Raw genomic sequence first — 13,087 nt, 5'->3', positions numbered from 1 at the left:
ACATACAGGGAATCCTTTAGGCTGGCTCAGACCTCTATCTCCACAGGAGAATAAAAGACTAAAGAGCCCACAACCCCACAACAGTGTCCTAGCAGTTATGAAGGGTGCAGGGGTGCCAGACAAGCTCTTATCAGACTCGGCCAGGAGTCAGGCTGGTTCATGGTTACAGGAGGCACCACAGGAATCCACCTCAGGCTCAGCCTAGAAAAAAGGACAAGGACAGCCACAGCTGACTACCAGCGAAGGCTTCTCTTGGACAACACTTCAGCGAATTTGATTCTTTGCAGCTCCTCCCTTCCTCCCACCTCATGAGGTGAGTGTGGATGTGTAGAACACAGCCCAGGTTGTGCCAGGCCTGAGACCTGCAACCCCAGAGGCAGCAAGGAACAGAGGACAGAGTTTGTAACAGGATGGGCACTGAGACAGAGAACATTTGCTTACAATCTTTATTGAAGTCATACAAAAGTTGCCAAAAAGTGAAAAAATACACTATATACAAAACCATTTTCCTTGTAAGGAGAGGAGTGTCCAAGGTTAAAGAATTATCATACTGTGCTTTCAACTGCAGCCCCTGATTCTGCTTGTGGCCTTTTCTCTGTCTAAAAGAAAAGAAAAGGTTTTTGTTTTTACAGAACAAGACACTGCCTCACACCACCATTTCATGCATCAGTTCAGAGTTTCCATGATCTGAAGATTTAGCAGATTACTTGTGCTTTGGTGGAAAGTCCAACACTACCCTGAACACTGGTATGAGCAATTGTGACCCAGGTGATGAGTATTAAAAACCAGGAGTATCAGAAGTACTTTGGGAAGGGCCCTGTGCTGTAGTTTAGCCCAACTGAACACCCAGAACATGCTTCAGTCCCACCCTAGTGGTTGCAGGTTTTCACAGCTGGTGTCTTTCCATCCCATAGTGAGACACCACAGTACAACATGCATCCTGCCAGCTGGGGAATGTTGCCCATCTCATCTGGGAAGCTTTATGAAAACCAGTACATCTACCAGGCAGGAAAACCATGCCTGAAGAACAAAATGGAAAAATGAAACAAAAAAAAAAAAACCCAAAACCAAGCGTGGCACAGACTCCTGGCTCAGCTGCCCACCTCCTCTTCCATTTTTTCTGCAACCTCATTTCCACTGGGAGCAGCATCACCACCACCACCACCATTGACAGCCGGCTCCGGTTTAGATTTCTTAGCTTCATTGTCTCCCTGTTGAGCTTCCTCCTCTGGTTTCCTCTGAGGACAAAATTGTTTAGTCTGCACTGTGTACAAACTGAAGTTTACATATTTCTTTTAGAAAGTCAGCACCTCGATGTCATAGCACATTATCTGTTCAACCTCCACACTTGCCAGGCTCAAGGCAGGTACTTTGTGTTAAGACTTAATCAGAGCTCTGAAGCTTTGGTACAGAGGCCTCAAACCCAAAGGATTTCAGTAAGGTATTATTTAGGTGGCAGTGCCTACAGAGCTGAATTATCCCTACTTATATTTGGCAAGGAAACACACAACTGCTGCACCAGGTCACTGCCAAGGGGGTAGACTTAGGGCATCTGTGACACTTAATCACCTGTGTAAAGCAGATAAAGGTTGCTCCAGGCAAACCTGAACTGAAAGAGGCTGATAACAGCACAGGCCAGGCTGTGCTACAGCAGCACACAAAATAAAGAGATCCCATAAGGGACAATTTCAGTTAGATCTGCAAACAGCTCTAGAAAAAAATATACTTTTAAAGGAACTTTGTGCTCAGTGAAAGGCATTTTATTATGACTATCATTAGACTGGCTTTGCTATTTATTAAGCCCAGTTCTCCATTTTCCACTTGGAAAGACAGGAACCAAACTCAGCCTGGTTGCTTGCCCTTTTCAAGACATGCAGGCCACCCTGTTCTTCTGAAGTGCAGGTCCTCAGAGAAGGGCACTTGTTCAGAGAACACCTGCAGAAGCCACAACTTAACTCAAAAGTAAAAGCAGTGTGGGTCAGGCAGGGTGCTGAACCATCAGGAATAGTCTCCTGGAGGCTGAATGGTTCCCAGACTGATTGGCTCCCAGTGGAAAGGAGCTTCATGCACTATTTCTTTTTTACTTTCAGGATGTTTTTTCCATTATTCTCAATGCTATAAAGAGAAAAAGCTTCGAGTCAAGAAATCTAATTATACCAAGCAAGCCAGTGGTACTTCTAACAAACTGTTCAGCCAGTTGTTTTCAGACTCACCTTTTTCCTGACTAGGTGAGAGATGTCTGTAACACACTGAGATGCACCATCAGCTGCTTTTCTTACTGGAATCTATTTAAAACAAACATTGAGACAGATGAGAAACAGCAAACAGTGATCCCTAGAGCAGGCAGGACTCATCAACATCCATCTTCAACTTACTGTGGAAACAGAGCCACGGTCTTCACTTTGTGCAAAGCCAGATGTAGTTCCAACCTTAAAAAAAAGCAATAGAAACAGTGAACAAATCCTGGCAAGGCCATATAAGCTCATTCAGAAAAGGACAAAAAGACCTTCATGTCTTTGACACTGCATTCTACACTTGTACACAGGACAGATGCAATACTGAGCCCATGTTCACACTTGGGTGGCCTATCCCTCCCAGCCCCAACACATTACATTGCTACAGGAGCCTATCAATTCCTGTTTACTTTGGAACAATTTGTCAGTGTATTTACTAAACATCCTCTCTTTGGATCTCAGCAACCTCATGTTTTTTTCTTGCAGTCACAGCCCTCAATAAATAAACAACCACCAGCCCTCCCAATCTGTATAGCAGAGTCTGAGCTCCTGGCTTACTCTGGAAGAATGTTTGGTTAAAAGCAAACCACAAGATGCACTAACCAGAGTTGCTTTCAGTGCCAGCTCAGCTACTCTTGCACTCTTTTGAGATTCCTTTGAATCTTCTATCTTTTCTTTGATTTCAGGAAGGAGTCCCCTCAGTTCTTCAATTTCCTTCTGATCTTCAGGGGATCCACCTTCTGATTTCTTTATTCGCTCATTAAGCATTGCTAGGATCAAATAGTTATCATGGAAAAAAAAAAAAAGTCAAGGCAAAGTAGCTGTCCAGCTATCAACATCCAGAGGCAAGTTCTCTTCCAACAATTCTATATCAGTACAGTGTGCTGTCACTTTCTGACCAGCAAACATTTGCACAAGTTTATCAGTACACTTCACTACTTTTAGGGCAGTTAAAAAGTCTGTTTTGACTTGTAAAAGCTTTCACATTCACTAGGCAGTTTTAGAAATCCACTTACCCAACCTCTTGTCAATGACTTCTACAGATTTACCAAACTGCAAGACTGCCTCATCAAACTGGCTGTTGTAGTGATAGGCCAGTGCCAGCTGGTAGTGACTCTCAGCCAGGAGGCGGTCATGGGCCTCCAGGTACTTCTGCTGCAGGGCCAGGCAGGCCTGAAACTCCTCTATAGCTTGTGTGTAGTTTTCTACAGGAGAAAGCCATAAGGTCTTACCCATGTATCCAAACAAGCAAGTTTATTCACTCTGTATTTTATTACACTTTTATACAGTCAGAAAACAGAACCACCATTGAACACAGCAGCAGAGCTCAGCAACAGGCTGCTTTCAGATTACCAAGTGACAACACTTCCTCCCCCCTTCCTCAAGGACTGTTTTGAGAGTCCAGTTCCTCTGGTTCTCTCAAGAGTGTTTTTGTCTATTTACAGCAACACAGTAAACTGAGCAGCCAAGCTGACACCAGGCACACAAATCCTGCTGATTCACCTGCTGCCACAAATTTAAATCCAACTGGTTACAACTGCATATTGAATCTGGAGCTAAGGACAGGCCCCTGCTACCTTCCAGTCAACCTCACCATTGAATGTATTCTAGTGACATAAACCACAGCCCTCATTTTGTAGCCCTGGTGCACAAACAGATTATTTGCAGTTCTTGCCATAGGGAAAGATTACTTGGGTTTAACAAGATTAAAACAAAATGTTAAATGAAGGGCAGATATAAGACACATTAGAAGGCAGAAATCTGGGTCTTGCTTCCCCACTCCTTTTTTTTCTGCTGCCTAAGTCTTTCCATTTGCAGTCTTTATGTTCTGGAAGTGCCACAGGATGTGCATCCTCCTCTTTATCTCCATGATTCACTTCTTAAATAAGTAAAGCTTCTCTCAGGTTTCTGAAGTTAACCAAGACTCACGCACAAAGCAGAACACAAGGCTTGTTTTTATCTGCTAACACATTACTTCCTATTCAAATATTTCACTGTTCCAGAAAAGCATGGACATAAAGTGGACCTGAACACTTTGAACATGTGAATTAGTATGACTTACCAGATTCAATGCTAACTTCTCCTAGCTTTAGATGAGCTTGAGCTGCATGGAGCTGAGCTTCTTTTGTTTCTTGTCTAAACCAAGACAAAAAAGTAGCTTTCAAATCCTGCTCAAATATGCCACATTCTCCAATTATTTATGCCAGACCCCCATTTACACAGTTTCTCTAGCACACATCCAAATCAGGCCTTAAGCCTTTACCTCTTGTAGATGACTTTTGCCAACTCCAGCATGTCCCAGGCTAGCTCCAGATTTCCAATTTCATCCTCCTCACTTTCCTGTAAAGACTAAAACACATTAACCATTAAGTGGCTTGGTTACACATCACATCAAAAACCATCACTAAGTTTCTAAGCAGTGCTGTCAAGGAATCAATTTCTTCAAGAAGTACTACTTGAAGGAGAAAGAAAACATCAAGAAGGGGTTATTGCATCAACCAAGACTTCACTTGGAGTGAAGATGTTTTAAGTGGAACAGAAGCTTACTTGGTTAGTTAGTACAGCCTTTGTTTTCTTCCAGAAATAACAGGGTGCCAAGCACCAATAGTATCCCAAGATTAAGATTTTACTAAGGTGCTATTTTGATGAAACAAAACCTAAATAGAGGAATTGATGCTCCACTTTTTTTTTCTTTAAATGCACTTTTGAACTCCTTTAGAACAGTCTGAGGAAGCAATAGATATTCTATTCATCCAGCATGCTCAGTACTCTAAAGGCTTCAGACTTTTCCAGGTATTTTGTCTGTGACAGCAACATCACACATCAGGCTTAAATGTCCAACTGAATTCCCATCCTAGTCATGGCTTATTGGGCTTGGTACATTCAACGTGTGTGGTGAGGTAACTAAGCAAGCAGAAAAAACAAGCAAAATCATCTCCCTGCCAGCCCCTGCACTTACCAGGCTGCTTTACTCAGTGAACAGCAAGCATTTGCTTCAGTGTAGTTAAACAAGCCAAAAGTTTACAGAACTCAGCAAGACCCTACAATGTATGACACTGCCCCTTCCTTGGGCAATACTGGTTTTCAGAAGTCATTTCCTACATCAAACTAAATGAAATACAAGTGAGCTTTTATAAAGACACTGTAACATGACATGTAGGCAGGTACTGCACTCTTTCATGAGCACAGATAACAGAGCTCAGCAATCTCACCTTGTCTTCCACTGTCAATTCATTCTCCTTATCATCTTCAGCCTTATCATTTTCTTTATCTTCCTCTTCAGATTCTTCTGTTTCTACAAGGAAAGTAGATAAACTACAACACTTGCTTTTACTATGCTTGCTTCACATGGAGAGGTAGAATACATTCTATCCATCCCTTACCCTTTCAGTGACAGGTTAGATGTGTAATGAAAGAGGACAGACATGAAAGAGTCATCAGCAGCAGCCATCTTGCTGAAAGCAGACTAAAATAGTCCAGGCTACCTTAGTCCTGGTTTTAAGTTAACTTCATACCATCTAGAATAGAAACTTACCTAGAATTCAGTTCTCACCAATGAACTCCCACTGAAGCCATGGGATCCTGAGCAGCCCTGGAGGTACTGGTCAGTTGCTGGACTTCATGCTACAGATAACAAGTGTTTTCAGCAAGATGGCTGCCAAGCTGTGTACAAATAAGACTTGTTTCTGAATTCATGTTCCTCTCATCAGACTTTAAAGTGGCAATGTTATTGGTGAGCCCTGCCTGATACTGCACAGAAAACATTCTGGGGAAGTGTGCAGTGAAGGAGTGTGGCTAACAGCAGTGGCTGACATTCATGCTGAAGTTGCACACTTAATCCCTGGATCCTGACCACTGACTAATTCGAAAATAACAGGAGCTGACTGGGGTGGAGACTACAGAACCTAAGAGCTCTTTAGCCTAACTCCCAAAAAGGACACACCTACCACTGAGAACACCAAATATGTTGAGTGTGAGGACAGCTTCAAATCTAAAACAGAGAAGATGTTAGAAAGTTGTGGGAGCAGTCTGGAATAATAGGACCAGACCAGGGTGTTCAAGAGTGCCCTCACACTAACAAGAGTTTTGGGGAAAAAAAGCAGCAGTATGAATACATGAACAGCCTTTCACAGGACAAGGAGTGGATAACTAAGAGTAGTTTATGTTCAATCATACTCTGTCCAGACAGACACCTTGTAAGGCAGCTGCTCCACAGAATGGAGCTCACTATGCTCAACCATACAAATCCTTTCTGTGTCCAGAGCTATTTAGCCTGAGTATTTGCCACTCCTAAAATGAGGCTCTTCCTGTGAAGCTGTTACTGACAAGCAAAAGTTGCAATTATCTGCTCATCAATTAACTTGTGCAATAGAGAGCGTTGGCCTACTAAGACCATGGAAGTAATACTTCAAAGTGCACAAGTTCTACTAGGTTAACGTAATCCTGAAAGCACCTATAATTAGGCAGGGAAGCAGAATGGCAGCAAAAGCTTAATAGCTGGAAGCCTGTCCCATATAGAAGCAATAAGCCTTCAGGTTGCACGCAAATTAAATATAATTTGCCAATCAAATTGTCACTTGTTATTATCACCATACCCAAAGGGAGAGATCCTTCCCATCAAACCAGAAGTAAATTTGCTATTTAGTTACATGTTCAGCTGTTCTTATTTTTCTGGTCTAGTTTTAAAATAAAACAGTTAAAACTAGAGGCAACTTGTGCTTCAAATTATTTGAAGGTTAGTGCAATAAACCCAGATGCATGCAAGTGAATATCCATTCAGTATTCTCCACCAGCCTAGCCATTACTTACACATTTCACAGGGCTGTAAGTTTGCTTTCAAGTAAGATTTGCTTTGCAGTTAGTTAAGCATTAGAGATACTGAGACTATTCTCTATTCTTGAAACTTTACTTGGATGTAAAAATCCTTCAAAAGCCCCTTTACTATGCCTTTTCCTTAGTTCTAAGGCAAACAGAAAATTCTGAATGGAACACTTTTTACCCACTGTTAGCCAAATCCATTAAGTCCTCCACCCACAAGTACTTTTCTCCTGTCACTGTTACCTTCTCCCTCCTCCATCAGGTCATCTTTCTCTTCTTTTTCTACCTTAGCACCTTCACCCTCTTCCATCAGGTCATCTTTCTTTTCCTCTTTCTCTACCTTAGCAGCTACTTCAGCAGCCTTTTCTTCTGTGTCATTAGATGGCTCTTTGCCCTCTGGGGGCACAGGTTCTTTTGAGGACTCTCTCTCTTTAGATTCATCTGATTTCTCATCTGTAGCTGTCTCTACTGGCTCTTGTTTCTCCTCCACCTTCTTCTGTTCAGCTACATCTGCTTCCCCTTCTGCAGCTGCCTGTGCTTCTGCTGTCACTTGTGCTCCTGCCTTCTCTTTCACAGCTGACTCCACCTGCCCCTCTACAGCCTCTCCTTTTTCCACAGCTGGCTCTTTTTTTGTTGCTTCTGCTGTCTGCTCTCCCACCTCTCCCTTTTCTTCCACAGATGCTGCTCCAGCTTCAGTCTCTTCCACAACTGTTTTTGCCTCCTTGTCCGACACTGCTGTTGTTTTCTCCTTCTCCTCTGTTGCCTCTGCTACCTTGTCTTCAGGCACAATCATCTGCTCTTTTTCCACTACCTTCTCTTCCACAGCTGTTTCCTCTTTCATAGCCTCCTTTTCCACAGCTACCAGCTGCTTCTGCTCTTCTGAACTTACTTCTTTTTCTGCAGGAGTCTCCATCTTCTCTTCAGCCTCTTCAAGTTTTAAGTCCTTGTCAGCAACTGATTTTTCTGTTGGTTTTTCTTCTGTGATCTCTTTCATTTCAACATCTTCCTTTTTGATTTCCTTCTCAGATAGTACTGGAGTCTCTTCTGTAGACTTTTTGGCTGCTTCTTTTTCCCCCATGGCGTTATATACCTGTTCTCTCAACTCCTCCCTTGCTTCTTCTACATGATTGAGGAAGCATAAACATTTCTTCGAGTTTAGTGATAAAGACATTAACGGGCACTGACAAAACCACCCTCAGACCCTCCAACATGTTGGTTTGTCATCAAATTAGATGACATTCCTCTAAGCTCCATTTTTTAAAGTACAAGGAATTAGGACACAACCAACATCATAACTCAGACTAAGCAAATCCCTTCCCCAGGCTGCATTATTGCAAGCAGCTGCTCAAGCAGTGTGCAGTTTTGCGATAGTGTTTTTAGTCACAGCTAAGCAAGAGGTGCCAGTGTTGGAATTGTCTGGATGGACAGGAATTCCTGCATTATCTCCAGCTGCAGTAGTATAAAACTGCTACTGCTCTTAAGGCTTTTCAGAGCCGCTGAGCAGTCCTACTACACACACTGTACTGCTACAAAGTTACCAAGCAGTTCAAGTTGACTATGAAGCTTATGAAAGCAAGCTTGAATGCAGTGTTGCAGGACAGACACCTGGTGAAGCTTACACATGCTTTCAGTGACCAGCTCCTCTCATCTAGGTAAAATTAAAGAATCAATAAAAAGTCCATTTAGGCTGCTAAGAGTTTCAACAGGACAATTCAGGCTGCTTCAGATACTGATGGACTGAACTTACACAAGAAAACACAGCTTGGTGCCTCCACAACATGGCAGCTTTACATACCATCAACAGTGGGCAATGCTGAATCATCTTCAGCTTTTTCTCCTTCCTCTTCAACCTGCACCCCTTCTAAGGCATTTCCCAAGACACCATTTTCCATTCTAAAAGGAACAAAAGTTAGTTAACCCTTAGCTCTTGCAGTATCCCCATTTTAACTGCACAAGCAGCAATGCTATGGCCCAGCCCATGCTGTGCAACCCTGGAAGGCCACGAGCTTGGTTGGAGCTAGGAAGCTCCAGTGTAACCCTGTCTACACAGGGCTGAAATCCTGTTACCCCAGGCAGACTCTTAATCAAATGACAAACTGTTAACATACCTTGCCAGCTCCAGGAGAGATTTTCCATAGTAAAAAAAAGCTTCTGCACACTCATCCGCTGTCTCACCATATTTTTTACCCCTACAGAAATAGCAAAGAATTATCTGCCTGTGCCTACTTTAGATTTTGATAAAAGAACATGAAAGATAAAAATTCCTGAGTGGGAAGAATCAGTTTCTTAGCTCATCTCCCACTGCTTCTAGCAAATTAAAGAATGCTCCTCTCACTTAGCTACATGTGTGCTCTAACATCAGAAAAAGCAAACTGACCTAAAACCTAAAGAGGAAGCACTCACAGAGGCTGCTCCAGGTGAGCACAGAAGTTGCTAGAAAGTATAATCATCCCTAGATTTTCATATTAACAGGCCACGTGAGAACAACACACTGCAAAATATAATACCCTTAGGGAACTGCAACAGCAATTATTAACAGAAAAGCTAAATTGCATACCAACTACAGTACTGCCCAACACTTAAGTAGTTCATCCTCTCCTCAGCTGTAGCATAAATACAGCAGCATATGTAAGGTAAAAAACTCAAATCTTTCTGGTATGAGCCACATCAGTATTGTCAAGCTGAAAAATCAAGCCCTACAAAAATACACAAAACATTCAACTACTCACAGTAAGCTTGCAGCTTCCTGGAATGCATTAACAGCAGCTGGAATATTTCCCATTACCAAGTGTTTCTGTCCTAAACCCAATAGTTTCTTAGATTCTCCATCCACATCCATACTGCAGAGAAAATAAAATTGAAAAAAAAAATCAAATACAGGATTCTGCTAGCTTCTAGAGTCATCAGAAAACTTGTATCCAGCTTTGAAAACCTTGGCACCTTTATGTGAGAGTCACAAACATCACACTGGTTGGAATTACCAGTCTGTTGGGTGGCTTTTTGTTTGTTTTATCCACTTTGGTTTTGTTTATTCTTTTATAGATCTGACCAGCTTCTAGTTTTCTGATCAAGGTCAGAAAAGTTAATTTTAACCAACTGCTGTAAGAAGCAAGCATCAGAATCTGATATGACAACAGATGCTAAAGGATATACTTTGAGCACTACACACTAACACCACACTGAGTACTGTGCAATGGTTCATAAGACTCTTATGTTAGCTAAAATCAAGAAAAAGAATTAATTAAATTTGGTGACTTCTAGCACAGCACCATGCATCCAAGAACATGTCCAATTCAGTGCAACTCACACAGCTCAACTTCCAAAAGGTCCACCCCAAACCAGCACCTTGGATTGGGAACAAGATGCTCAGATGAGCACTGCCACATGCAAGTCACATACTTGTACTTCCCCAACGCTCCCCAAGCACCAACTCAGATCAAGAGCTTCCCAAACAACAGCTGTTATATGTGCATTCGTTTGTCCTTGAAGGATGCTGTTGCACTCGACTGGCAGACTACTGGTGAGTTCAAGTTCTGAGCATTTACAGCAGCCACATCTGGTAAGTTTCAAGCCTAACAGTGTATCTGAATGACAACCTCTTTGTTTCACTCAACAGCCCCTGGATTTCACGTTCTTTAGTAACTGACAACTCAGAATCCCATCTCACCTGTCTGTCTTGTCTGTGGATGTGGAAGGAGCTGCCAATTCCTCTTCCATCCTGCAAGCAAAATACTGAGTAAGTGTTTATAGCAAGTCACCCATTTTACGACAGGAACCGAGCTCTCGGGGGTGTGAAAGCAGAGCCAGGTGCGGTGCTCAACTTATGGGTGTTCGGCCACCCAGAGAGAGCTCACCCACGGGGTGTCTTTCAGATAAACCTAAAAGCTCCAGTTTTGTTCACCGTGTGAACGCATGACAGAGCAGTTCGGAAAGCAGATGCTTTCAGGTTTAGATTGCTGGAACACACCCGCTGCCTAAAACCTAGCACTATCCCCCCCCCGGCCAGCCCGCAGCCCGGGCCCCACACAAGCACCCCGCAGCGCAGAGCGATCCCCACGCAGACCTGCAGCGCGGAAGAAGCCGCAAAGCGCACAACCGGGGGCTCTGCACCGCGCTTCCAATCAAAAACACGGGGAGCGCCCGTCCGCCGGCGGCCTCCCCCTCACAGGCCGAGTGCCGGCGGGACGGCCGCCGCCGTGCCCCGCTGCCGGCAGAGGGAGGCCGGGGGCGGCGTTGCGGAGCTCCCCGGGCGGAACAAAGGCCGAGCGAGGCGGGCAGCGGCCGCGGCCCCCCCGCCCCCGGCAGACAATGGGCGCCTTTCCCGCCTTCCCCCCGGCCCCGCCCCCCGCCTTTGGCGCCAAACCCCAACGGCGGCTCCTCACGGGCTGCCGGCCCGGCCTCACGTGACGCCTCAGGACCACCCCCCAGCCCCCCCCACGACCACCCCTCCCCTCCACATCCCCCCCCCCCTCCCCTCCTCTCACCGCTCCCCTCCCCCACCCCGCCCCACGGGCAGGGGCCGCGGCGTCGCCTGCCCCCAACAAAGATGGCAGCAGCCGCGCAGGGGTCACGTGGTGGCTCCGCACGAGCCCAGCTGGCCCTGGGGACCGGGGCGGCACGTACCACCACCGGTGGGGAGGGGGGGGGGAAACGGGGGTGGGGGGGGGAGAAGGGGAACGGAGGACAGGCGAGCGAGCCCGACCGGCATCCCCAAACCGCTCTTCACAAAGAAAACCCCGCCCGCCTCCCACTACCCCCCCCACCTCCGGTCCCCCCGCCGCGCGAACTCGCCCCCCGTTACTCCCCCTCCTCGACACGCACACACCGTGACCGGGGCCAGCCCGTGCCGCCCTACCTGGTCGGGGAGGCCGGCGCGGGATCAACGCAGGGGGGAGCGGCGACGGCCGAAGATTGCATAGAAGCTGCCGAAGAGAGGGGCGGCGGCGGCAGAGTGCAGACCCCTGCCCCTCCGGCTGCCTATATACCCCCGAGGACACGCCCCGGCCCGCCTCGCGGCGCGCGCACGCCGCGGGGGGACTACCGCTCCCGGCATGCCGCGCGGCCGCCCTACGAGGGACACTGTGGGGGCGCCGCGGCGCGGAGCTCGCCGGGAAATGTAGTCCCGGATGGGTGAGGCGGCGGCGGTGCCGCGCGGCCCGCTGGGAAGTGTAGTGCGGGGTGAGGCGGGGCGGGAGCGCGCAGGGAGCGCAGGGAAATGCAGTTCCGCTGTGGGGCCGCTGCCGCGAGGCACGCTGGGAAGTGTAGTCCGCACCGAGGCCCCCGGGGCGATGGAAGGGCCGGGGTCTCGCTGTCCCGCTCCCGCCCCGGGGGAAGGCGGACACGTTGAGGGGGCGAGTGCCGCCCAGGCTTCCCGGGGAGAAGGGCTCCCCACAGGTGTCGGAGCCTCCGCGGGCAGCGTTCGCACCTCGGGGCAGAAGCCGGGCCCTTGCTCCCGGGTCAGGGACCCCGGATCTCCTCAGCCCCGGTGCTGCTGTCACGGGAAGGGTCCCTGCTCAGCACCTCCGGGCAGGCTCTGTTCCCGCAGCCCTGGCTGCTGAGGGCTGGTCCGGAGCAAAGGGCAGGCACTGGGCAGTGTGGTGCAGATCCAAAAATACCACCAGCCCATTCTTTCAGATCCCTCAATATTTACATTTTGGGAGGCTTTGCTACCCTTGCCCTGGCATCATCTCCTCACACGCAGCCTCAGCCCGGCCAAGAGGCCCCAGCTCAGGCAGCTGCTCTGCTTTTCCCTCAGCACATGGATCCCCCCAGACAAGGCAGACATGGCTGCTGCGGCTCTGACAGCAGAGACCTCCAGAAAACTCTGCACAGCAGCAGCGAAACCATTGGTGGAGACGGGGAGGTTCATTCTCCCTTGCGTTACTTCAAGATAAGAGTTCTACAGCTTCAGCTGAGCTCTGTTCACTCCATACAGCAACTGAGCTCCAATTTGCAGGCTGCTTAGAAATACAGGATCTGATTTTCTTGGGAATTCTGTCTGCTTGATCATACTCTTGATCAGAAAAGAAACCAGA

The 13,087-nt window shown here is 46.9% G+C and overlaps 1 protein-coding gene across 1 annotated transcript; it reads right to left on the bottom strand.

The window, feature by feature from the left end:
- Positions 1–432: 432 nt before the first annotated feature.
- Positions 433–12,084, bottom strand: NASP (nuclear autoantigenic sperm protein). Its single transcript, XM_030455566.1, has 14 exons — positions 11,908–12,084; positions 10,720–10,770; positions 9,782–9,892; positions 9,161–9,241; positions 8,848–8,945; positions 5,447–5,529; positions 4,498–4,583; positions 4,297–4,370; positions 3,251–3,439; positions 2,838–3,004; positions 2,376–2,429; positions 2,214–2,285; positions 1,104–1,238; positions 433–599 (listed from the first exon to the last, which is right to left on the bottom strand). Exons 1-14 carry the CDS (start codon positions 11,967–11,969, stop codon positions 546–548), a joined length of 1,317 nt encoding a protein of 438 aa, XP_030311426.1. The 5' UTR covers positions 11,970–12,084; the 3' UTR covers positions 433–545.
- Between the last annotated feature and the right edge of the window lie 1,003 nt (positions 12,085–13,087).

The sequence above is a fragment of the Calypte anna genome, chromosome 8 (genome assembly GCF_003957555.1).
Source record: "Calypte anna isolate BGI_N300 chromosome 8, bCalAnn1_v1.p, whole genome shotgun sequence".
Taxonomy (NCBI): Eukaryota; Metazoa; Chordata; class Aves; order Apodiformes; family Trochilidae; genus Calypte; species Calypte anna.
The sequence above is the reverse complement of the archived record's forward strand: the minus strand, read 5'-3'. Positions and strand labels throughout refer to the sequence as shown.